General features: G+C 42.1%; 1 protein-coding gene across 3 annotated transcripts in view; it reads right to left on the bottom strand.

Annotated features, from left to right (window-relative positions):
* Positions 1 to 2,205: 2,205 nt before the first annotated feature.
* shisa6a (shisa family member 6a) overlaps positions 2,206 to 26,279 on the bottom strand; it is a 66,568-nt gene continuing 42,494 nt past the window's right edge. The window contains exons 5-8 of one of the 3 annotated variants that reach the window (XM_071896107.2): positions 11,587 to 11,649; positions 10,466 to 10,486; positions 7,674 to 7,832; positions 2,206 to 2,807 (exon numbers count right to left, since the gene is read on the bottom strand). In XM_071896107.2, the coding sequence (XP_071752208.1) occupies positions 2,206 to 2,807; positions 7,674 to 7,832; positions 10,466 to 10,486; positions 11,587 to 11,649 (845 nt within the window). The remainder of the gene's footprint in view (positions 2,808 to 7,673; positions 7,833 to 10,465; positions 10,487 to 11,586; positions 11,650 to 26,279) is intronic. The other 2 variants (XM_071896108.2, XM_078284663.1) reach the window with 2 other exon arrangements.

Genomic DNA, 26,279 nt, shown 5'->3' with positions numbered 1-26,279 from the left:
ACATTTGTCACACCCACACTGTCCATATCCCTACATCGTCATAAAAAACATTTGAGATAACTAAAGAAAGACGTGCAACATGACATGAGCCTATTTAAACAGAATCGTAGTATTGTGTGTAATGATACATTGCTTTTCTGCCTTTGAAATGAGACTGTTCAAATTGCAAATGACATTGTATTCAAGTCTCTATATACAACAGCCTACAACTCAAATATTTGATAGTATTTGAATATTTGCAACAGCAATGTTGCTGATGTTTTATCTGTACAATAAGGTCAGTTTGTAAAAAAACATTGATCTCCAATCTGGTGTTATACCCTCAGACTGTTATAGAGTGTTATCACAAAGAGAAATGCTACCCACAATTCTTGCAACTTTAGGAATGGACAGTGCATTGGCTCAGTGGATACCATGATGTTTCAACATCTGGATCTACTGAAATACAGACAAGATTTTCATACCGGAAACTGTTTTTATCCATCACACTATTTGACAATACAAGCACGTTGTCATGTTTCATACTGCGGTCTTTGGACTCCCCATGTCATCTGACTGAACAGCTGAAAATAAAGATACTGTATAAAAAAAAAGCCTATGCTACAGGCCTAAAACAAATTTAAATCAGATAAATACAATAAATTCAGCAACACTCCCTAATTTTGATAGGAATGGCATCCTTCAACTGATTGTGATTCCCCCTTTTCCTTTGAAAGTTTTAGATGAATTCAGGCTCACCACCTTCAATTGAATTTAGTCTCGAGAGATTCTGAGGTATATGTACCGTATCACCTATTACTGTGTATCTTTTACTGCTGGTTCTGCTGGTAAATCATAATCAAAATATTGCACAAAAGCCGAGACACGAGACATGTGACACAAAAGCATGATTGTTCAATTAAGAGCGTATGGGATTCCACACAATAAGGCATTGCTTTAATGAAAACGTCTGGACAAACAATTCACAGTTTTAATCCTTGCTTGACTAGTGATTATGACGATGATGTCCTCTTTACTGATTGTTTTAGTTACATCAACACAGCTGCAACAAGTTAACCAGTGTAACCACATAACTACGACTATACTCCTCAGCTCTGACGCCATAAATATACAACACTGAGTACCTGATATGTAGAGATGGAAGCAGCTATTCTTGGCCAAACACAAAACAGGGATCATCCCCATGGACGATAAAGCAAGGAAACGTGTGAACGGAAATTAAGCTAATTCAAACAACCATTAGATTACATTTTCACCTGTGGATTTTAGTGCCTACAGTCGGAAGCTGCCAATTGACAGTGGTAAGAGGTTGATTCAACCATAGCCATACACAGTCATTCTACGATACGAGCATACCACGAGTTACAAAAGAAAAAAAAATCCCCATATAGATAATATGTCCACACATTTTTGCAGACATTTGTGGAAATAGTATTAATTTGGGAACTTTGTCTTATCTAAGATCAAGATCATTATTTGTGAATCCGTGATAGATTCTGGGTGGGAGAAAAAACTTAAAAACCAATAAAGCCAAAGGGCCAGCTGTTCTTGTTTTTAATGCTGCTAATATAGCCTATTTACAATCATCTATTGTATGCAACAGAAATAGCCTCAGTTTTCACTAATAAGCTGATATGTTCTGGCCATTTATCAAAGAAGAAGAGTAAAATAACAAACAAAACCAAGGGAATTCATTAATTGTGCTTTTTAACCCACAAATCCACTTCATTGTTGAAATGGGACAATTTTAAGAGGCACCACTTGAAGTGCTTACATCAGTCAAGTTCAATGAGAATCTCTAAAGCTATAACAAGGACTGAAAATACAAATAGTAAATATAGTACATTTATATATTTATAAAGTTGATACAATTCCCTTCCAGTCCCATTTCCGGTTTAAAAAATATTTTCTTTGCGCTGTCGAACCTCTGACATGAAGCATTCCTTATGTGTCAACGTGCAAAGCCCTTATGTTGCTCTAAGAGAGAAAAGTACATATGTCTTTGCCAGTGTTGATTCTAGTTACGCTGACCCAAATCTGGATGACACAGGAAGCTTGTGCTAAAAAGCAAGAAGAGTTTAAACGTAGGAGGTTACTTTAAAAAGAAGAGCTAACACCTCGGCTTAGGAAACTTGCTGATTTTGGGGTTTTCTGCTGCTCTCGCTGTGGTCCGTCACAGGAATCCTTTGGCCGGCCACTGTGGGGTTAAACAGTTACCTCGTTCTTACTGGCAGTGCGGTAGTTATGGTGGTGGCCGGGGATGTACTGTAGGTGGTCCACCGTGTGTGTTCGTCGCGAGGCAAACGCCTGCCTCTTGGAGGTGGTCGCTTGGTGGTTGACCGTCAGCGTGTTGTAGGAGTCGTTAGAGGCACTGGGATGAGAGTGCATCTTGGTCATCTTGTGGCGGTCCATGACAGGCGTGGTGGGCATCAGCATGTCGGCGTGAGACATTGCCCGTGCCATGGCCTTCTCCCGGAACTTGTCGCGGCGCATCGCCGGGGACAGCAAGGGATCCTGGGAGTGCAGGCGGTCCGCCGACAGCAACTGTTCCTCTGAGAGGTGGCGGCTGCTTCCGTAAGCGGCGGCTGCCATGTCGCCGTACGAAGACAGGCCGTAGTCGCCGCGGCGCGGCGTCCTGGGAGGAGACAGAACGTGGTCCTGGGACATGGCCCTCTGGACGCGACGGGGACGCTGCCGCTGCTGCTGCTGGGGATCTGCGTTCAGCTTCACCATGTGGGTGGGTCCCCGGCCTCCAAAGTCAGGAAGATGATGCTTCCTCATGTAGTACTCATCGATATCCTTATCACCTGAGTGGGGCAGCAAGGAGACAGAGATAACGATGATTACGTGGACAGTATATCCCAGCTATACTATTAGGCTGTATACTGTTAGATCTCATCAATCTGTGATGTTCAATGTACTACAGGAGTTACTTTGTGATGAAATGTTCTAATTTACGTTTTTGGTGTATCCACTTTCCCTCAACCTGCCTTCAGTTAGTGATTTCCTACGTTTCCCAAAATGCCTTTCAACAATCCCCCGAAATGGGGCGTGAACTTGTTGCTTTCAAAGGTAGTTGTATGGGCATATAAATATAGCTAGCTAGTCAGCTAGTTCGTGAACACTGGGGCATGTCTATGATCACAGCAGCACTCGTTACTTAAAACACAACATCTTGTAGCAGCATTGCATTCTGGTCTATTGAGGCTGCTGTCAGTGCAGAAATTGGTCTCTCTTCCTCTTCTACGATGGATTTCTCCCTGTATGATCGGTGCAAAAAACCTGACCTTTACCGTCAGGTAAACTGTATCCCTGTTTCCATGAATAAACCAATTAACAGAATGTTCCTGTCCAACTGTGATGTCCCACCCACAAATAGAACGGTACGCCCGCAAAAAGTGTGAAAAGGTTCGGCTGCGAGCTTCCCCCTCCCTCTTTGCCTGAGCAGTAGGTTACTTCGAATACAAGGGAGAGAAATGATGATCCCAACAGGAATAGTGCTATAAGAACTGGTACTGCTTTTTTTTTTACCTCAAAATGTACCCATTACACTGTGCGGGCATCTTAATGGGGTTTCTCAGAGTACAAGACCCGAGTCTAAGCAAAACCAGGTTACCTGAGTAGCCGGGTTAAGAATGGAAGTGTCTGGGAAGGTAAACGTAGCCACTGAGAGGCAGACAGGGAGGGAATTTTACACTTTGACACTTTATTCTCTTCTCGTTATGCATATTCTATACCTTCCGGCTGCTGTTGAAGGGCCAGCACGATAACGACTATAAACACACACCAGCGGTTTGAGAGCCCTATTCACACCGCTGAATTTATTTTGTCCTTTATTTCCACGGGGAACCAGTGACTCTCATCAGCGTAGTTGTCCTTCAGTGTGGAGAGGACTATCAGCACGCCGCAATCCTGAACAATTCAGCCGCTAGTGGTGCCTGAATGGGTAGCCGGTCATTTATTTCTTCTGCCAGAAAGCAGGAGGGTCTCTTCACTGTGTGCCAACATGCCTCTAATGGTAAAGTCATTACAACTGTATTAACCACAGGCAGCAATCACCTCTCTGTGGACTTTTAGAAACATCTACCTGTTTTGTGGCAGAGCTGGCACATAGGGGAATGGCACCCTGGAACCACTCTGATTAACTGTTATGGCTGAGGGGTCGTTACCTCTGCGGTACTTAATTACTGAAGAACACAGAGGTCGAATGGCCGTATTAGGACCATACCATGCTTCGCTGAGTTGTGGAGAGGGAAGATGGGAATTGTTTCTGTCTGGATGCCTGCGCAATACTATCTCCCTGGGAGAGATGTCATGCCTGGATACAGAAGGTCACCTTATTGTCCCTCCATAAGGGGTTTCATCTCCCCAGCTCGGTGCATTACTAATGAAGGAGGCCCAACTTTGGCCTGTGGCGATGTGCTCTAGCATTTTTTCCCCCAAGGGTTAGTTTAGATGTGACATTATGGTAGAAAATGTCAACCAAACTCAACCAGAGGCTACAAGCATACAGACGATCGACAAGCCATGCCCCATAGCTCCATTAATAGGTCAATCTCAAGTATCCCTTTACTGTGAGAGATTTGTGAGGATTATGCACTCAAATGGTAATGTGGCGGGAATACATAATGTGCTGCTATGATAAGACAAACACACTATTAAACTACGTCTGCTTAAACAATCATTTTGATTGAAGGTTTCTGGGCTTAACAATGATCTCGAAATGCACGTCCTGTCACTTTGCCTTTGTAGCCATTTGATTTAAGGGCTGCGTTTTGATGACTGCACGCATGCTTCAGTGTTTATAGTTTAAGTGACTGAAATGATTTAAATGCCTGATCTCTTATCTGCAGAAGGGAAAATGTAGCACTTTACAATTAACATGATTGCAAGAAGCCAAAGGGTCCCAAACGTGGAGTGGAACTGCAAACACAGGAAATTGCTAACATCGGCTAATTAAACCCCAGCTCCCACTCTCCTAGATTAGATTCAGTATAGTGAGGATATTTATGTGTCAGCTATTGATCGCAATGGGCAGCGTAGAGCAGAAAGGCCTGTAATCATACAATGCACAAACACTTGTGAAACTGGTGAAACATCAATTACAAAGTGATCTTTACAGAGGATTTGGAAGAGGCGTGGTTAAGGTAAAAGGGGGAGACGCAGTAATATCATTTTGCTTTTTCTCGTTGGGAGGATTAAGGAGGCTCGTTTGTTCTGAAGGGTGTTGTAATCCCTTTTAGGGTGATTAAGAAGGGAGAAGACAGAGCCAAATAAGATTTCTCATTCCTCCTTTGCTGCCTCCTTCGAGGAGCTGAGCGGGTTATTTTAGAGAAGTGTCCTCCATCTCTGCCTGTTAGACATCGCTGAAGGACAGGCAGGATGAAAGAGGAGGAGTCACACACACGCACACACACACACATACGAGTACATGCATTTAAAATGGCAAATTAACCATACTAATTTGATTTAGTCATCATCTCTCCAGATGGTTTAATTAAAAAAAGCAACTAATTATATTACTTTTGGGCTCGTTTCCAAAGACCTCGCCCATGCTCGAACCTACAACGTGGAATTTCTTTTTTTTTTTTTTAGGTACTCAAGAGCGGAAGAGCTTCCTGCAAAGGGAGGACTTGCTTGTTTGACAAAATTCTGCGGGGTGTGCGGGGCCTGTCTCAAACTGAAAGCCTCTTTGTAGTTCACTGTGATTCGTCTCTGTGATTTTCCGTGTGTGTACAAGGCTCCTGCAAGATAAGAGCAAAGCCCAGAGTTGATAAGGGAGAGAAAAGGCAAACGTATAAAAGAATGTATTGAAAAGAGATTGTACTGTTGCATGTTTTCTCATCGCAACCATTCACTGAAGAGCGACCAGTAACACGTTGCATGAAGTATTCTCTCAGTGTGAAACCTTTTCTAAAGACTCAAGGACAGTGAGTGACAGTTTCGCATGAGTTCAGCACAACTCGCAGACAAATGCTAAAAGCTTGCTATGACAGTGTAAGACGAAAAAATAAAAAAATGAATATCTCAGAGCATAACGCTGTGGAGGCAGAGAATTCCAAAACAGCTGCTATGCATTCAATTAATTCCTGCTAATAATAGTTTGAAGGCACAAGAACACTCTGGATGGGGATACATGGGATCGGTTCGGCAGTGTTTTCATAGGGGAATCATTTTGCAAAAGACAACCCAGAAAAAAGTTCTTGAGGCTAAAGGAAATTTTCCCTCTTTTTTTTATTTTTTATAAAAGATTCACAGTCAAGAAATCAGTTAAATGTGATAGATTCAAATACAGTACACCAGCAAGCATGCAGTGTGACTTATTTCCATCGTAGCGCTCAAATCATTCGGCTGACAAGCATGAAAAAAAAATTCTGGCACACTTAGCAGCTCGCGTTCATTGTCTGTGTACTTTAACGTATTAAAATATGCATGTGTGAAAGTGAAGTCAGAGTAAAAGCGGTGTGGGAAAATGTGCTGTTTCGATTAGTTCACTGATTTTGAATTTCCATGCTCAAACGATAGGAGCAGAGGTGCAACCAAACAGTCGCTCTCTGGTGATCACTCATCACTCTAATTCAAATTTTTAAGCTTCTCTCTGAAATTGGTTCATCCCAAAAACTGATGCATGAAAAATGGATTTTAAAGCGGAGGTAATAAACTAAAAATGCTGTATTTTATATTTGTTTTTTCTTGTGCCCTTAAGGTTCTAGTTGAACCGTATTTGCAAGACCTTCTGGAGCTCAACGTCAATTTCAGTTCTTCATTAAACATATGAGGATCCTCCAAGGAAAGCCAAATATATCCATTTACTGAAGAGTGTGCCTTGGTCAATATATTCCAACAGAGCATTCGGGTTGAAGAATCAGCACAGTGTTGAGTATGAAGAAGCACATACATGATCAGTGTTGCTCACATGACATGTTTGCACTCCTTGATTATGCAGAAAAAGACAAACAAAGCTGCAATAGAACAACAGGCCTCCTTCCTACTGCAGCTGCATCAACATCCCAGAAGGAAAGAATGGCCGTAGCTATAGCCAAACACGTGCAACCAATCACAAATTGGCTTGAAGACCACAGAGCATGCAACTGTCCTGAGATAGAGAAAGACAATGGTAGCAGTCACATCATCATTGCGCCGAAAATGTCACAATGAAGATAATGGAGCTGACCCAGATAGCATTGCTGAGACATTAAAGCGCCATCTTGTTGGCATATAGGGGCCATTCAGCTGAAGAAATGGCTCTTAATATGTCATTAAGAGACATTAGCAACATGACATGGGCCGCAGATGGAGCCAAATTACACGCCAATTAGATGTCAATCAATGGGCCAATAGATGGAGGTGATGATGGAAACGAGTATGGAGGCTCTAACGTGTGGTCATGCATTTTAAGGAGAAGTTTATTTCAGTGAGAGGTGAGAGAGCGAGACGACTCTGCGTGTTGATCTGACAAAATCTGGAAATACTTATCATGATGCATGTCTCTGTAATGGACATTGCTATTCAGATGCTGCTGCATCACCAGAGCGGTCATGGTGCATGTGGCAATCCTTTAATGTACAGGGCAATCTCATTTCCCGCCTTTTGGTGCATTGCCAGTGGCAGGCGGTTGCAGTGGCAGGCGATCAAGCAAAACACGACGGTGGATCTAATGAAGGACCACCTACTTAATCTGTGGAGGGAGGACGAGTATTTACTTAAGTCAGACTTGATGGCCAGCTCATAGGAGGGCGGCAGGTGGCTGAGGTTCTGGAAGGATCTGGAGAGGGAGAGGTCGTAGGGCTCCGTGGCCGAGGTCAGGATGTTGTTCATCCGCTGCGGTCGCTCTACAGGGGACACGGGAGAAATCGGTGCAGTGCAATCAGAACACAATCAGTCAATCAGCAGACAGGAAGATGGAGCTCATACACTGGGGGTCCTGACTGCAGGAGAGGCGGGGAGTGTGAGGGCAAGGGGCAATGTGCTGGGAAGATTGAAGATAAAAAAATAAAAAAACACTGAGTAGGGTACAGAGGGCTTTAAGGCGATGTAACACACTCTCTGGCAGCCATGTTGGAGGTCTTCAGCTCTTGGGCAACAATGGCTGAGAACAGCTGGTTGCTTTTTTAAACGTCTGTCTCACTGGAATTGAGCAGACATGGATAATTTCTGTGCTGTCTGATCTGTCTGTTAGCTAGCAAATAAAAATATGAATTTCATATGTGACAATATGTCGCTCACATGTGACAGTGTGTGATAACATGTTGTCACATTTCAGGGGTTTATGATCACATGTGAAGCACATGTTCTGGATGTGACACCATGAATATTGCACATCTGGAATCAAGTGATTACATGTGATGACATGTTTTCACATTTGAACATATTAAGCTTTTGGAAAGATGATGTGAAGGTATTGTAATTGGTATTGTCAAGTTTTGTTTAAGCATATATGGGGATAAAAGTGAAAATATACATCTGCAGAAATCTAATGAAAAGAATGCAGACTGACAATGGCCAGCTCCATCATTGCTAAGATTTCTAAGATCAGTATATTGGCTCCATTAGTGTACTGGACTAAAATCTAAATAAAATTCTAAGTAGAAATATTTGCTGTTATGGTATGATTGTTATGTATTATTCAGTAAATAATAAATATTATGGTATGTCATCACATGAAAATGAAATGAATGAATGAATCACATGTAATTTGTTTTAAATACACATGGATTCCACTAGCCACATACAATTTGTTCCAAAAATGCACATTTTCACATGCAGACCATGTGATCATCAAAACTCTTTGGAGACAAACAAATCAGCAAATGCTTTGGGAGTCAACACATTGTTACCCATGGTCAGAAAAACTTGCTAGATTTGGGGGATTTTGGGAGTCTGAAAAGTGACTAAATCTAGCAACAAAGTTGCCAAGTTGGCAACAGTATTTGCACACTGGCTAATGTATCTAGTAGAAGCTAGCGCTAGTAGTGGCTAGTAGTTGTGTGATTACATTAACATTGGTTGCTTCGCTAAATTACTTTGCTGGCTAGTTAGCTAGCTAATGAAGCCAAAAAACATTTTCAATCTGAGCCTTATTTTCCTTTTTGAAAATTTCATCACTTACTTCACTGCAGAGCGTTCCTCCAGGTTGCCAGGAGCGCTGCCGTCCCAACACACACACACACACACACACACACACAGGGCCAACGGTAATCTCAAACAGCTGATTTCAAAAAGCGATTAAAACTGCTTTTAATCAGTTTTTTGATTCATTAATTTAATCAGGATGTGTTTCAGTTAACTGTTGGAGATTACCGTTGGCCCTGTGTGTGTGCGATCTGCAGATATGGCCGCTCTACAGTGAAGTAAGTGATGAAATTTTCAACACAATCGATCGTCATGATGGCAAAAAGTAGGAAACAAAGGCCCAGGTTGAAAATAAATGATCCGTTAACTGAGCTGACTCTAAGCTACAACTTGTACTATGGAGTTGGGTCAAGGCCCAAAAGGGCTAAAGACAAATCTGGAAACAAATCGACCTTATCAGGCATCATGTCACTTCATTATTTACTTAAACCGTTACTGAATGGATCTATATGCACCTCACAACTATCTTTTTCAGGTATCAATCCTTTTTCTAGCGTGGTTGTCACATATTTAGCCATTATTTGCACACAGCCAGTTCTCTGGACCTCCATGATGGCACCAGACATGGCTGCCAGATTTGTGACACAGTTGCAAAGCCTCTACAGAGCATTAGGGAGAGAAAGGAGATTTGGGAGCTGCCTCTGTTAACTGTCGTCTACCAAATCAGCTCCTCAAACCTGCATTTCAAGTGACATGTGGTCGGTCCTGGAATGCGTTTGAATGACAGTTCACATTTATGGCTGTCAGCGGTATGTGTGGCACCATTGTGGTTCACTGCGCTGCTCCTGCGCTCCTGTGGCTACAGTATATGGGACGCCCAGTCATGGGTCAGGAGGCGCAAGCAGCAGCGGTGGGACGGGGCGGAGCAGGGACTTAAAAATAGGGCTGGGCGACTACTGCGGCAAGGAGGACAGGGACACACAACACCGAGCAACATATGGTGTAGAGGGGAGACATTCATTCAGTTGGAAAAGGTGTGTGTGGGTTATAGAGGGTGAGGCCCGATAGGTGGAGTGAAGGAGAAAAAATAGTGAATCAAGGTGTGTATAAGAGATTTTGAGATTGGACAAAAGGTCAGGGATTGGCAGGGAGTGTAACCGTGTGAGATTTTGTGACTGCAAAAAGTGCATGCTTTCCAGCAAACAGAGATATAGAAGAAAGAAAGAGAGAGAGAGTATGTAAGAAAAAATGAGAGTAAAAATGCCCTCCTGCCATGACCCCCGGTATACAGATACACAATTTTGAATATATGCTATACATCATATATGTGGAAGAAAACATGAGAGGGCAAGAAAAGATACACATAAACACCAAGTGCATGTGTATTACTTACCGTATCTCATTTGTCTGTGGGCTAACAAATCCAAGTGAGAGAGAAAGGATCAATAACAAACAATGTGCACAGTATGCTTCACCAAACCAAGTATGGCAAACTGCCTACGCTAGAGGTTGCCTTTGCTCAACGGCAATATTGCAAGCAATGCCATGAGGGTTAACACAAGTCTAACGTGGCAACTATACTCTCGAATTATGCATTACAGCTACAATCCGCGTTAAAAACTAAATAGGCTTCAAAAGGTTTATTTGAAGAGTTTTATTTGGTGCTGGAAGTACTTTCGAAACCCATTTTCCCACTGAAAGGACCGTCCTGTTTAAGAGGTGCAGAAGCATTGACAGGATGTAGACTGCAGTGCTCCATTAATGGTGAAAAAGTTTGTATAATGACTCAATGACAACCTCTTAGCTCTACCCTCAAAACACTGACAGAAAACATCGGCCTCGGCAATTTCTGGAATGTCGGAAAGGGGGTCTGGAAACAAGTAAGGCTGATTCCCTCTTTAATTACATGGTGTTTCATTGCAGTTTAGAGGTATGACCATTCAGTAATTCCATGCTAAAAGCTACTCTCCTTTCACAGAAAATCACATTTAGAAAAATAGATGGGGCGCAATAACAGTAATTGGTTTTTCAATAACGTCAGCAAACTGCACAGATAATCCTTTGATTATCGTACATTTTTGTTTTTCATTTTCTCCAAGGCCTTCTTTATCGTTTTCTCACATTTTAATTTCCCTCCGAGAGGAATACTTTCGTCCTTGCAATTGGAAATAGTCTATCATTTCAGTCAGATCTGGGAAAAAAATCTTTTGGCTTACGTCCCATTTAGAGGTCGTTCATATATCATTTTGGCACTGCTAAACAAGTCAGATCCAATCACCATCACTGAATCTTCCGTAAACTTAGGGTACAAGAAGCTGATTTTTAGCATGGATACTGTATAAAGATACTCATAAAGATACGGACATGATGAGATCTAGCACACGCTACTTCTGTGGCATGCATTCAAAATTCACATTATCGTACCAGATAGCAAATCCATGCACTATACATGCAGTGTTACATCTACAATTAAATACTATCTCCATGTAATATCTCATTACTGTGTCTGCTTACCCAATTTGGGTGTGAGGGCTGTAAGATCCAGGTGGCTGTGTTGGTAATCATGTTGGTGGTTACCTATTGTGAGAATAACAAATAAAGTTAACACTGAAAACCAACATGGCTAGTTCTGATGACATGATGGCAGGAAATAACTGGACATAGAGCTGCTACTTTCTCCTTTTGCACTCTGTATATTTAATCCTTTAGCACTTTACAGAAAGGCTTCTTCTCTGTGAGTTGAACATCGCATTCTCTGCCTGACAGATCGTATCTTCCTGGTCGACAGCGCAGTGTCAGTTGGCTTTGCCGTACTAAATCCAGCCGGTGGTTATGAGTCCACAGATATGAGCTGCTTTGATTTAGCCTGCCTGTCTGAAGTGAGCAGTAAACACTGTCACTGCTCAATTCTGGGTTTGTGTGCATTTCTTCCCCTTGACAGAATTCACAGTAGGCCATTACTGTGCTAAAATGATGGATTATAGTCTTTTAAGATGGGAACACACAAGTATACCTGACAGTAATCCATCGTAGCTATAACTATGAGGATCAACTTTAACAAGTCATTTGATGTTAGTGACATTACGCTGTGTTATTTTGCACTAAAATGGTTAAAGAACAAAGCAACACAATCTGAGCCCTCCATCACCGGACAGCAATGGGAATTTAAATCATTTCAGAGAGGGAAAATAATTCCCTTTGTTCAATTACGCCTGGTTCACTGTCACAAAGCAGAGCTTTTCCCAACAGCAAATGATACAAAGCGTGGATATTTGATAGCCGAACCTTATTTGCATTTAAATATGTTCATTTATCATCCTATTAACGGACTAAAGACAGTGAAAAACAGAGCACCGATACCTGGAAAGACTCATATGAGCTCTTTAGAAAGCTTTGAATGAATGACAGGGGGTTGTGCTCTTATTTTGTCAAAGACCAGTGCCTGTCTTTCAGTTATGTTGCTTTCCCAGTGAGTGGATGTGACATTTACTAACAGAAATTTAATTTGACTCTTGATAAGATCCTGCATGTGAAACAGTTGGAGGGAAAGTTTCTTAGTGCTATTAAGATTCACCTAAAAGAAGTCAGTTCAGTGTTGTTGGAAATCCTTGTTAACCTCAATTGAACTGATATTCAATACAGGAGAATAATGGACACAAAGGCTTCTCCAGTTAAATGGTCTTAAGTAGCTATATACCATAATTACAATTATAAAACAAGGCTTTAGTCCATTCTCCCTGCAGCTGTATTTTGCTTTCCAATCACACAGGTTTTTATCAAGGGACCAATTATACCGGCTACAGAAAGCTCAGCTAAATTACCCTACTATGAACTTGGAATGAAAGCAGCTTTGCACCAAATAAATAACAACCTTTTACTATTTGTGTAATTGCAGAGGCATCCCTTTTACCAGTTGGGAAACCAAACACCTCATAAATTTCACACATAAAAATGTTCCACTAGTTTTTAACCGAGGTTCAAAAGTTGACTGGGGGTAATCACCCTGCTAAGATGATTTCCTTTGAGTTTAACTCTGGTTCAGGGCTTGCTTGTGTGCGATCCAATTATCCACTGTGTAAGATATTTGAATGTTATTGCTGATATTGTACAGTCATTAGCTCCAAAACTGGCACTAAACTGAGGAAACATTATAAAAAAAAAGATCTCTAGTTTGCTCATGAGAAGCCCCAGTGTGGCTGCTGTGAGGCAGCTAGGTGGGTGGATTGCAGAGAAAAGTCCGGCCCCGGGACTCTCCAGGCTGTCGATATATAAATGTAAACAGGCATGAATCAGGGACCAGGGACACTGAGCGGTCACACAGCACAGAGCTGTCATCTGAGGAATCTGCTAAACTGAGAGCAGTCAGAGGGCACGTTCACACCAAGCATGTTCATTTGGAATCTGGAGCGTTTACTCCTTTAGTTCAGTTTGGTCAGGGGAGAACAGTGGCATTCAAAATTGGGTGGCACCAAATAACCAAACCAAGACGCCTGAACATGCAGGTCTCAGTCCTCTTCCAAGCAAACTGCGGTGCGGCTTGTGAGGAGTGAGAATGTAATCAGAATAAGCAACAAGAAACAAGCCTCAGTTTAACGGGTGTAAGGAGATGGATGTTGAAAAATGGACTGAGGGCGAACCACAGTCCGGACTGATGCTCGTATTCGGCTATTTCTTCATGTGTTCTTAACTGGTATGAACACCAGAGGAGGGAAAAATTACAGCAAAGAGTGCAGCCAAGTCCATCATGCTTAGCTGAAGTTAAAGGGAATGGAATCAGATTTGTTTTGACTCCCCTTCTGCATCTAAAATCTCTAACTTGGTGGGATGACAGGTTATCAAAACTCCAATCAACGAGATATGAGTCCATGTGACTTTTGTTAACAAGCCCCTGGTTCTCTTTTAATTGGGCAGTATGAACCTGAATGAACCAAATGCAACAAAGTCAACTTTTCCACTCTTGTTCGGACCAAAGGAAAAACCGAAGGCGTGATTGCGGCGATGGATGTGGGCAGGCATGTGCAGCCATGATGCCTGATGCCTGGAGGGCTTCTGACACCAGACACTATACACACTAGACGCTCACACCGGACTCCAGAGTGTCCGTGAAGGAGCTTATGTTAACATGAAGTGAGCTGAATCATAGATTGGAGTTGCCACCACTTGTAGCGATCCACCCCTACGCATATCTACGAACATACATCTAACGGCACGCGATTTCTTGATGGTCGAGGAGGGGGGGGGGAAAAGAAGTCAGCCACGAGTGAAAACAATGTTCAGACACAGCCTGCAGCTTGTACGCATGTCTCCCAAACCACTGTTGAGTGTTCTTGACGTTATATAACATCCAGGGCTAGTGCGAGTTTAGTTTTTCATTGAATGCAAAAGGATATTTCTGTAGCTAGAGCTCCCGATTTGCCTTACAGCGGCTGATGTCCGAAAAGCCTTAAACTGTTGCTGCTGCTGCTGCTGCAGTCGCACCAACACTGACCAAGAAAGTGGAGCAGATTTCATGGGATTTCTTTGGCATTTTCTCGATATCAGCGTTTAGTATTTGCACGTATTATCATGCAAAGTGAGACGTCGCTATCGTGAATCCATTTGACACAGTGCTCAGCGGCATCTCGAGAGTGTGCCAAAGAACATACCTGCTAAGCGTAATACATAATGCAGCAGCTATCACTTAAGTGTGTCATGTGGATTGGCTGTAATAATGCAGGCAGTTCTGTCCCAAATGAATAAAATGCTTCCAGGTTCCACCGGGCGGACAGAGGGGATCCCACTGTGACCCAGATCCATTTTAAACGGCTCGCTCTGGGGAACCTGATGGACAGACGCTGGCTATGGCGAGAGCCCACGCCATGTCATTATGCTGGCAGAGTGTGAAGTACCATGTGGACCCGGTGGGGCAGCTCACCTCGTTTTGCCCTTGTGCATGTGCATGTGTGCGATAGAGAGAGAGAGAGAGAGAGACATAGAAAGAGAGAGAGAGAGAGGTGGGAGCTTGCTGTCACTTCAAGTGTTTCGTCTGTGTCTCCCAACCACACACGACTGATCTGTGACATGCAACAAACCCCGCTGAAGAGATTTACAGCTGAATTACCAAACATCACAAAAACAATTACAATACCAAACGATCTGAAGAACTGACTCATTCTGATTCATTTTACCCAAAATAAATGCAGGAGGTACGGACTAACATTCATCACCGTCGCTTTAAGAAGCGCTAATGCCGCGTTCACGTCATGTCGGATTTACTGTAAATGCGAGCTGCTGACTGGGAAAAAAAGCATTCACGTCAGCCTCACGGTGCTAATTACAAGCCGGATATGTGGGAATTGTTTGTGGGTTTCGGCGTCTCTCGCTCGGGGTCATAAATTGTGTTAAAAGTGTGTCAACACAGAATGATGATGGTTTCCTTTGCTCCTCGAGGCCTTTCGAAATAATTGAATGATATCGGCTGATCGTAAAAGTAGCTCACAACAACAAGAAGGAGCGGCACAACAATTGACCTGACGATCGATATCTTGGATGTGGGGCGTTCCAACGAGTTAAACACAGGAACATTTCCAAGTTGTAGCAATGAGATGTCATCCAGTTTGTCAGTTTCTTCCAATATGACATGAACGCTGCAAATGACAAACCTATGAATTAATGCATAAAGTATTTTTGCTCAGAAATAATAACATTATTGACCCAAAAGTAGTTTTTCAGTGGCTGAAATCAGGTGGCACAGAGCTACTATGTGCTGCAGCAGCAGAATGAAGAGGAAAAAAATTGGCATGTAAAATTAGGCATGTAACTTATGTTTTAATTAATCTAATAACTTATATGTCTCTTTTGTCATCAATTGGTGACACCGCCTCCATGCTGTCCGCCATCTTTCCATCAAGACTTAAACCCCTTAAACGTCACATCTCAGTGACTCATAGAAAATTACCCATACCACTTTATGAACTTTATGTGTCATCTCTCAACTCATAATTGTGATAGTTTCAACAGCACTTGAATGAAGCATAATTATGGTCTAGAAATTAACCGTGTCTGCCCTAAATCAACACATCCTATAAAGATTAGGCCATTTTTTTTTTTTTTTACTTATTTGCTGTTGACATCCTGTGGTGACAAATCAGTTAGTTCTCCGTATCACAAACTCAAAACAGACTGCAGCCGTGAGAGAGAAAGTCACCGTACCTTATCTCAATGCTGCAAAAAGGACTGGCTGACATTAGCACATTTTCAAAACTGTACAACAGAAAGTATCGCTGCTCCATGGAACTGTAAGAGTCACATAAACATAAAGTCTCTCAGTCTTACCCAGCGTCACAAGCTTGAGCGATGGTGTTTTCGGGGAGCAGAGCCTCTCGGAGTCTGCGAGTTGCTAACAAGGATAAGCACAGATTTATCTGATGTCTTCTTCAATATGTCAGAAGTAACATCATACAAAGCTGCCGTTATCCTTGCCGTGGAATATAGGACTCCTTGACTTAAGAGAGCAAAGACAGAGCGGAACGCCGAAGGATCCAGGTCGAATATAACGGCCGAGCCAGGAATCATGTGTGGGTCCGGGGAGAAAAGCCTGCACTATGAGAGGGATCTGCTGGCAAGGAAAAGAAGAGCTAGGAGTCTTGATTCGTTATCAGTATGCAGTTCCCTTATAAAACCCACATGAAACCAGTTAGACTCCAGGATATAAAACCTTGCACAACAGTAATCATAGAGCTAAAGCACAGTATTTGTATAAACAGTATCAAACAAAATGGATGGATGGCTTGGTTCTTGGCTCTCATATTGCTCAGTTCTCATTGGACTGAATAACAATAACATTCGATCTCACTCAAACATCAACAGACACTGTAGTGCTTCTTGAATTAGTAAAACAACCATTTTGTCTCCTTTTCTTCCAAGACATTTGTGGAAATCATATGGCAACTGAAGGAAAATATCTTGTTTTTAAGATATCCTTGCATTTCTGTCTGTTACTTACACAAGAGAACACTTGCTTTAGGAGAGTTTCATGATTTGGCTTTTATGGTTCAATGCTAAAAAGTAGAATTCAATAAGGCTCATAGTATAAAGAGTAGACACTCAGTATGTGGTAATGTTATTTCAGTGAAGATGCATCAAGCGTTTTAATACTTTTATGTTTGGTGTAAAAGAGAAGCAATAAAGTATTCTGAATATGAATTATCAAATAAGTTCTTTGCCACGATTTTTGTGAATAATTACACTCCGTGTTTTCTCATAATTATGTTGGTATTTTGGCACAGAGCAATTGTTAATAAGCAAGCTGATGAAACGGTTTAATGAAGGAGAAATGTCAGGCTTTGTGAAGACACCACAAACTGGAAAATTACAAGTGAGATCTGTTAATGACTTTGCAATTATGAGTCGAGGTTGGCTGCTTGCTGGCATTTAATTGAAAGTATACAGAATGCAAAATCTAAATGTTTACATCCTTCAGTTCAATTTGGGAAAGCATCTCAGTGCGGCTCGGCTAATTTGAGTTCACGCAGGAGTTCACACTTTGATCAGACAAAACTGTGCAGTCATGCATTATGTAAAATTCATAGTGAACTAAAAATTCACACTGAACCAAATGCAGATGACTGTTGCTTATTAAGACGGTTCGGCTTCTAATGTGCATCTCAACACATCAGGGAGAGGAGAGAGGAGACGGTGTTTTCTGAGCCAGGTTCTCTCAAAATGTTCCTATTTGTGTGGCTGTCACTGTCCCCACCATCTAAAGCTCTATTCTTTCAGCCCCATCTATAATGCTGACAGATCTGTGTGTGTGTGTGTGTGTGTGTGTGTGTGTGTGTGTGTGTGTGTGTGTGTGTGTGGAGCTGTGAGGCGTTCAGACAGAGAGAACAGAGACAGGAGGGCTGGGGCGGCCGGCTTGGCATTACACATGACGTCTTCCCACCGGGGGCCTGAGGATCTTTGTTTCCTCTTTATCGATTAGGGATTGTGTGTTGCGGCTCCTGGGCGCATCATGCTCTGGTGACATGCTTTTTTTCCAGTCAACTGAAGGCAGAGCCCATTGTTTTCCCCCCTCAGGCCGACCTTGTGACTTCTTAAAAGGAAAACCCACAGCAAACTCTAACTAACCCCTGAAGACCTTGGGAGCAGGATAAATGGAGACTGTATATGTGCTTGGGGAGGAGACGGTCACATATAGACAGGAGTGGAGGCACAAAGAAGAGAAAGAAAATAAAGTTTTTTTAAAATATAGTAACATTGAAAACATGGGTGAATGAGAAAGTGCTGGAAACTGAATGGGAATCCAGTTTTTTTTTGGAATAATACAAGTAATGGTGAGATGCTGCAGTATTAGAAGCAGCGCCTAATGGATTCATGACTAATATGAATTCTTAGAAGCCTCTCTTTAATGGGAGTTTTGCAGAAGTGTTAGCCCTCTTTCTTTCTAAAATAAGGCGACGCTAACCTTGATGTTCCTTGTCTAGCCATTTAATGATTACTCATAGAATCTTTTATCAGGAAGCTTTGAGTAAGTGGGTGTTATTTTACAGCCATTTCCGGGAGTGGAGGATTTCTTGGCTCGGTACCACATGTCTTTATCAGTTGCTTCGTCTCCTTCACACTTCTGGCACTTTGGCAGAATTAAAGTAACAAGCGCCCCTTTCTCCCCCGGCCTCGCGAGCAGTGTGTGTGATAATTAGAACAGATAATTGTATCTATTTACATATAAATGTGATTGATGCTTGTCGTACAGAGCTAAGCTTCCTTAAGCCACCGCAGGAGCTGTTTGGCGTTGATCTTGTTATAATCTATCCATAATATTTGGATCCTCCATATGAAGTTACCTAATTAAATGATCATTCACGACAAGTAAACAATTGGGGATGATGATGCTAATTAATAGTGGCTGAACACTGTGAGGCGGTACGTGTTGAGACGCTATTATTGCATTTGTCTAATGGTGTTTATTAGGAGACTTATGATTAATACGGCGCCATGAAGAGCCGGAGCCCGATCTGCGCCTCCGACGGCAGCAGGCTGAGAGAGATGGAGGGACAGCTGTACCACACGCTGCCTGAGAAGCCACAGGCCCGGCTGATTAGGTGCTTTCATCCACAATATTGACCGCCCTGCCACGAATCTCAAATGAATACTCGAGCGGTAATGCCAACCTTCATTAAAATTTGCGCACAGTGGGACGGTTGGAAATGGCTGATTGAACCCAACTGGTCCCAAAACAGGAGGACCTTTTTAAATCGCTGCTTTTGATAATATTAATCATGACACCACTAACAGCTAGAAACAATATATGGCATAGCGAAAACCCTGAGTGAAGAATATTAAAACAGTCAAACTGAAACATATTGTCTACTGAGCCGCTGAGCACATCATCAAGTGTGCTGATCTTTTCTTGCCGCTATGCTTCTTTATTTTAGCGGTTATGACTAAAAGCCTCTGGGCCGAGGTGTTAAAAGGTGCTGCTGTGGGCCCCCCGTGTCAACATGCCCTGCAGCCAGGTGACGATGGCACTGGTTGCTGTTGCTAGGGCCCCAACAGGTATATATAGAGACGCCGGCTAAAGCTAATATGCAGAGACTCCATATATTGAGACTGCTTATTAAAACTTTTGCTTAAAGCCCCCAAAAGTCCCTGGGTTCCTTTTCAGCTGGTGATGCGCCTGGAGCTTCCTGGTGGGCTGCAGCTGCGGAGGGTTTGCCAAAGGAGATTAAAGATTGACAGCTATTACTAGGGATGGGACCATATGTCGAAATTCAACATATCGCAATACAAAAATGTGACGATACGTATTGTGAGGCAGAAAAATGAATCGTGATATTAGCTCCATTTTATTCTGCTGTAGTAATCACAAATGAGACGGCTTGACCATCACAATTTCACAAGTTATTTTACTGTGTGTAAGTGATATTAGTGTTGTCACGATAACCAAAACTTCAACACTACTTCAACACAGTTGCAAAAGATTGAATTCAATACTGAATTTTGTAAACATTGATTTTCACCAAATATTTCTCTGCAAGATTTCAACGTCACCTCCAGAGGGCGTAAACGTGTGGATGGCACGTGGATCGAAATAGTTACAAAAATGGAATAGACAGAGTCACAGTCTGGTAGCAGTCAGTGCAAAATTCAAACAGTAGAAAACATGGCAACAGTCTCAAACAGTCTGGAGATGAATCCCAGTCCATGTAAACTGGTTGATAAAACTGGAGCCAGGAGCCAAATATGGAACTATTCAGTTTACAGAGCCGACAAAGACGACACCTTACCTACATCAAAACCAAGTCAAATGTGGTATAATCTCGCATAGCCAGACCTCCGTCTCAAACTAACGGAGGTCTGGAGAACTTCTCGTCAGAAAATGTTGGATATCGAGACCTTGTGGATCCAGAGGAGCCATTCGATTGGCTCAAAGTCTGAAAACACATGACATACCCCGGAAACAGCACCTCTATTTTCCTTTATTAGTTTAGCTACGCTAACGATAAAAATGGATGAAACTTCGACTTAAGACTTGCTTCTGTTTCGTCAGAAGTTGCTCTCGACATCTAGTCGATGAAGCCTTTACAGCTTCTTAGCTCCAACACAGGGACGTAATGGCTTGTTTACCAACAGGTAGGTAAAAGTAAAAGTTAGATTTATCACACCTGGCTGACAGCCTGTGATGCATTACATGGGAGAGAGAAATCTATAGTTTTAATAGTCTGTCCTGTCACGTCAATAATGAATAATAGTGGAACAGGTAGCCGTACTATCGTATGAATATAAAATTTAAAATGTAACAGCAGTAGACTAGCAAACTTAGCCTATTAAAAGCATAAGCGGCGGTGTGTGTAGGACCCTGCAGTTGCCTCCAACACCCCCCACCCCCCCTCTTTCCCCCCGTCACTTTGGCGCCGTGGGACGAGGGCCTTGTTGCCTTTCCCTCGCCACGCTCACTGTTTGTACAATGGCGGCACCACCCTGCGCTTTTCCAACCACTTACGGCACGCATATATCAAGGTAATAACTACTGCGCAGTCACAGTGACAAGAAACTAAACAGCAGTCCTTTTAGGAAGCGAGTTAATTGACTTGTTTTTCAGGGAGGTCTTTGCACTCTATGGGTGTCCACAGTTGGTCGCCTACACAGCACTCAAAGCACCCCCCATGGTACTGACTGCAGGAGTGACAACTAATTATACGACAGCAGGATAGCTAGGAAGCACACTGTGAATGGGTAACTTACTACAACTTGGTAAATTTACTTTTAAAAAATCCCCATTCTTTTTGTTTGCCTGTGCATGAAATAGGATCTTCATCTTGAAATAAAATATTGAAGCGATGCAGGTGGAAGAAATGAAGCCAGTAGGAGATGATAATGAAAATAGACATATAATGCTGGGAAACGCTGATCAAATGCAGTGTTGTTTTTTGTAACCTATCAGGCAAGATGTGAGGTGAAATCAGATTATCACAACATGAGATGGGATTTATCCCGATGGGCGCAAGCGAAGCTGAGACGCCGACAGAAAAAGTTACTTGTTATTCACAGACGAAGAATAGCTGTTGAGGAGTCTGGGATATTTGGGGACATTTCTGAATACATAGCAGTTTAAGGAATTGGGGAGAGAAACCATCAGTCAATCAGAAGACTTTTATGCCAAAATTTGACAGGTTGAATCTGAAAGGTTGAGATCAGATAGGAGCCAGAGGGAACAAGGGAGATAAGAAACAGGTGAGAGGCTGGAGATGAAAGGGAACATTGAAAAGGAATGAATAGGAGTGCATGAAACACAGCGGAGTGGTTGTAGGGCTTTGTATGGCGGCATTGAAGAGCTGTCAGGATCATACAGCGGAGAGGTCAGAGAACAGATAAGGATAGAACGGGCGGTCGGTCAAACACAGCGGCGAAGGAATCCCACAACGCCAAACAAAGAGACTGAGAAATAGGTGACAGCGGAGGGATCCGACCCTCGACGGGACGCGAGACATTTCCTGATCTACGTGACATCAAGGTGAAGATGAATAGCGAGAATATATTGCCGATGGAGCGAGGGAGTAAGGAAAACAAACTGAATATGCACGAAAAGGTCAGAAATGAGAATACATGAGACCGACTCTCAGAATCAATTCTCGGCTTGATGCCTACGTTGCTCTTTAAAAATCACAAATAAGGAACAGCATGCTGAGGTCAGTTCACATTGTAAACTCCGACAAAATCTACATAAATAGGAAAACAGGGAAGAGAGCGCTACATAGGGATATATTGAGCGAACATTTAGAGTAGTACTCTTTGGTGTGGGGTCAATATATCAGAAGGAAAACAAATCGAAGGCACAAAATTAAAAAGGGAGTCATGACCACACCCCTACTGCAGCCATATTGCATGGAACATGGATTTGTTTGTTACTCTGTATGTTCTGCTGTGCTTCCTAATGAAAGCCAATGCATATTTTTATTTTTTAACCCTGAACAAGTCAACGGATTAAAGAGTAACTAAACCCCAAACCCAAATCTGTGTAAAGCCTGACAGCTAATGGTAAAAAGCATGCTGCTGCAATTGACATCTGCTATTGGCTGATCTTTGGTGCCAGGTGATGTCACCCACTATAGAGTACAACAGATGGCGACATCACCTGCATGGCACCAAAGATCAGCTAAAAGCAGATGGCAATTTCAGTAGCATGCTTTTAACCATTTGATGTCAGAGTTTGCACAGATTTGGGTTTGAGGGTTTTGCTGCTCTTTAAAGGCTTTTTAAACATTTTTCATGAAGAGCGCGTCTTGCATTTGCTTTACTTACCCCAAAAACTATGGTTCCCTTTAACCCGTCTCACTCTCATTCCCATCTTTGCTTGCTCAAATGCGACCCATCGGACACCAAAACCCTCTGAGAAGCCTTGTTTTTGTGAGCAGCAGTAAATGAGTAACACTTACACCTCCTGCAGTAATGCCATTTCTACTACCATTACCCCCCCCCCCCCGACTACAAAAGCTTCCTGTTTTGCCCCCGTCAGATACCTAATGTGTAGATTCACTGGTTAAATTTCAGACTGAAGTGGCAAAGAAAAGCACTTTCGAGAGGTTTCCCCCCCTACTGCACTGGACCAGGCGTCCTGCAGACTTCATACAAGAGCGCTGAATTCTAATGAAATCTTCACACATGCAGTCGCTAGTGGCAAAAAAACCCAACAAAACCCAATCTTTCAGCTATAGTCGTGATTTGCATTACCTATATCTGCGTATGAAAGCGACGTACGCTGGGAGACCTTAAAGCGTTCATTTACAGGTGGAGATGAATAGGAGAAATCAAACAACAATTTGCGAGATTGATTTGTTTGGAGCGGCGTCGTGCCTCCGAGTGTTTCACATGCTGGAATAAATGAAGTCCTCGCTATACCTCTTAGCAGTCCTCTTGTCTTCCATCTGAAGACTCCTGCTGTCACTGAGCCTCCGCGACCCACATCTTGATCCTTTCTTTTATCTCTTTCTCTCACTTCTTTCTCTCCCTCCAACCAAACATATCTAGCTTTTTTAATTAGACTCAGGGAAAGATTTTTCCACTTTTCCTGTGCATGTTTTTATTTTTATTTTTTTCTCTCTGTTGAATCTAAAATACATTATTCAATCTGAAAGGAGACTGCATTTACCAGGGCAAAAATGTCTCAGTGTGTTTACTGCAAATACGGGCCTGTGGCTAATACATCTTGACGATCGCAGAGACAGCGCTTTATATAAAAAAACCAGGAAATTGCACTTCTAAGACCTGATAGATGAAAACTAAATGAAAACTGAGCATAGCCTAGAGTGAGAGATGAGAAGGCTGCAGGAATTGGGCTACTAGGGAGTTAAAACACACCTCTGTGACTGCGGGAGCAAACAACATGCAGGCACTTCTCACAAGACAGAGCGCTGCACTAACAAGCCCTCCGAGTGGCTCGTTTTTCCACCTCTCGCCGTTTGTTCATTTTGGGTGCGAGACACATTCGTCTGTGGGTTTGCGGGAGGTTATGACTTGTTGGAGATGAAATCCTAGTGGGCATAACATGACTGGAATCCATGTAGTGATTCAATCTGCTATGTGTGTTAGCCGCTGCTCTTGACATGGAAACAGAACATGATGTCCAAGCCAGAGGCTGGCGGTACATTCTGACTAAAGTAATATCCCATCCAAAGGAGCAATAGGTAAGAATTTTGCTGCCCCCGCAGCAAAAATATGACTATAATATATCTGCAGGGGGTTTAAAGTATTGCTGATTAATACGATGGAGGACGGTGCTACGAGCGAGCGACCAGCGTCACGAGACATTTCATCTACGAAGGCTAAAAAGCTTCTTTCTCAAGCCAAAAAAACAAATGACAAAGCAGTATCATTGTTCTAGTATTTAGCACGGTGATATATCACCTCCTCACTAGACGGTTCAGTTGGATCTCTGCTCTTATTAGCTAGCTTACTCCTCTCTATTGTGAAAATGTTTGTGTCAAGTACAGGCCACTGTATGTCAAGGGGACACGGGGGTGGAGGGGTTTGTGCTGTTGATGATGCTGCAATTCCTGCTGGTCACTGATATATATATATATCTATATATATATATAGATATATATATATATCTTTATATATATACACCCACCCCCTCCCCTATGGCAAATAAACTGACAGTGTGTTACTGATCTGGTATCTGACTGTTTACACTACCAGTCAAAAGTTTGGACACACCACATTTTTCTTTATTTTTACTATTTTCCACATTTTAGAATAACATCAAAACTATGAAGTAACACAAATGGAATTATGCAGTGACCAAAAAATTATTTTATATTTTAGATTCTTTAAAGTAGCCACACGGAAATTAAGGCAAAGGCTTTGGAAAAAAAATTCATACATAGGCATCAACTTCACTATTTATATTTGTCTAAGAAACAAATTTCAAGCATTTAAGCAGAAGCCTTTAGATCAAAATGGCTTTAAGAGGATGAAAAACACAGTTCATTCAATCAGGTGTGTCCAAACTTTTGACTGGTAGTGTATATGATACTGACTGCTTTTAAGTTTTAAACTATAACTATAACTACTCTTCAGTTAACAATACACTTTGCTCACTGTGTTTTCGCACTCAATTTTTATTTATTTCATTTAATTTACTTGTTTATCATCGTTTAGTTTGTTATGCATTAAACTCAGGGAGCTGCGAACGCAATTTCGTTGTACTTGTACAATGACAATAAAAAGAAAATGTTGAATCTTGAAATATAGGTTGATAAAAGTCATAGATTAGCTTCATGCCTCTTTAAAATACTGTAGCTGACACATCAAACAATCGAAGGAGCAGGAGATTTAAACTCAATTACACAAGGTCTCCACCAACTTCCCAGAAATGCTGATCAGAAGTACATGAAATAATGAGTCTCTATTATGAACCTCCGTGTGCCTCCTTCCTGCTGACACGATTAGAAATCTGTTATCACTTTGGCGGACTGAAACAATCAAGCGCAGATACGGAAATTCATCATTCGTTTCCAGTTTGCCATATTTGACGAATAAAAACAGACAGGAGATCATCATTCAAAAGGAGCCAATCTGAGGAGAGCGCATCAAGCTGTTAAAACACCGGTCATAGAGAGAGGCACAAATAACGGAGCACAGTGGGAAACACGATTTCAACTAATATCATGCTAATTAAATTCCTCCATAAGTCTGGCAAAAGCTATTAAAATGACTTCAGTGTGAATGTGGCGTTATTGAAATTGCATTCGTCTGAAACGCATCAAAAGATTAAATGGTGATAAGTAAAAAAAAAAAAATTCAACTGAGAGCCACTGCTGGGTCGAATCATCGAGTCAGATTTTTTATTCTTTTCCATCATGAAACGTAATGCATCCCTTTCCAGATGAAAAACTATTGTTCAAACAGTGACCTATTCTTAAATAAAGACCTGCAACAAGCTGTATAGAAACCTGATTCAAGTCATTGCTTTCTGTATTTCACAGTAAACAAGTATTATTTGATTTATCTGATTTATCATAATTCTTACAATATTCCAACAGCTTAACAAACAAAGCCAAAACTCTCGTCTTTTATTTGGACCCGAGTGGGCAGGACATTATTCACTATAACAAGACGAGGTGCAGCAGCTGTCTTGGGCTCGTTCCTCCGGCCTGACAGAAAAGGGAAAGGAAGGAAGAGGCTGAACTTGAGAAGGAGACGGGCTTCCGTTAGAGGGCAAATGG

The sequence above is a fragment of the Centroberyx gerrardi genome, chromosome 7, assembly GCF_048128805.1.
Source record: "Centroberyx gerrardi isolate f3 chromosome 7, fCenGer3.hap1.cur.20231027, whole genome shotgun sequence".
NCBI classification, from domain to species: domain Eukaryota; kingdom Metazoa; phylum Chordata; class Actinopteri; order Beryciformes; family Berycidae; genus Centroberyx; species Centroberyx gerrardi.
The sequence above is the reverse complement of the archived record's forward strand: the minus strand, read 5'-3'. Positions and strand labels throughout refer to the sequence as shown.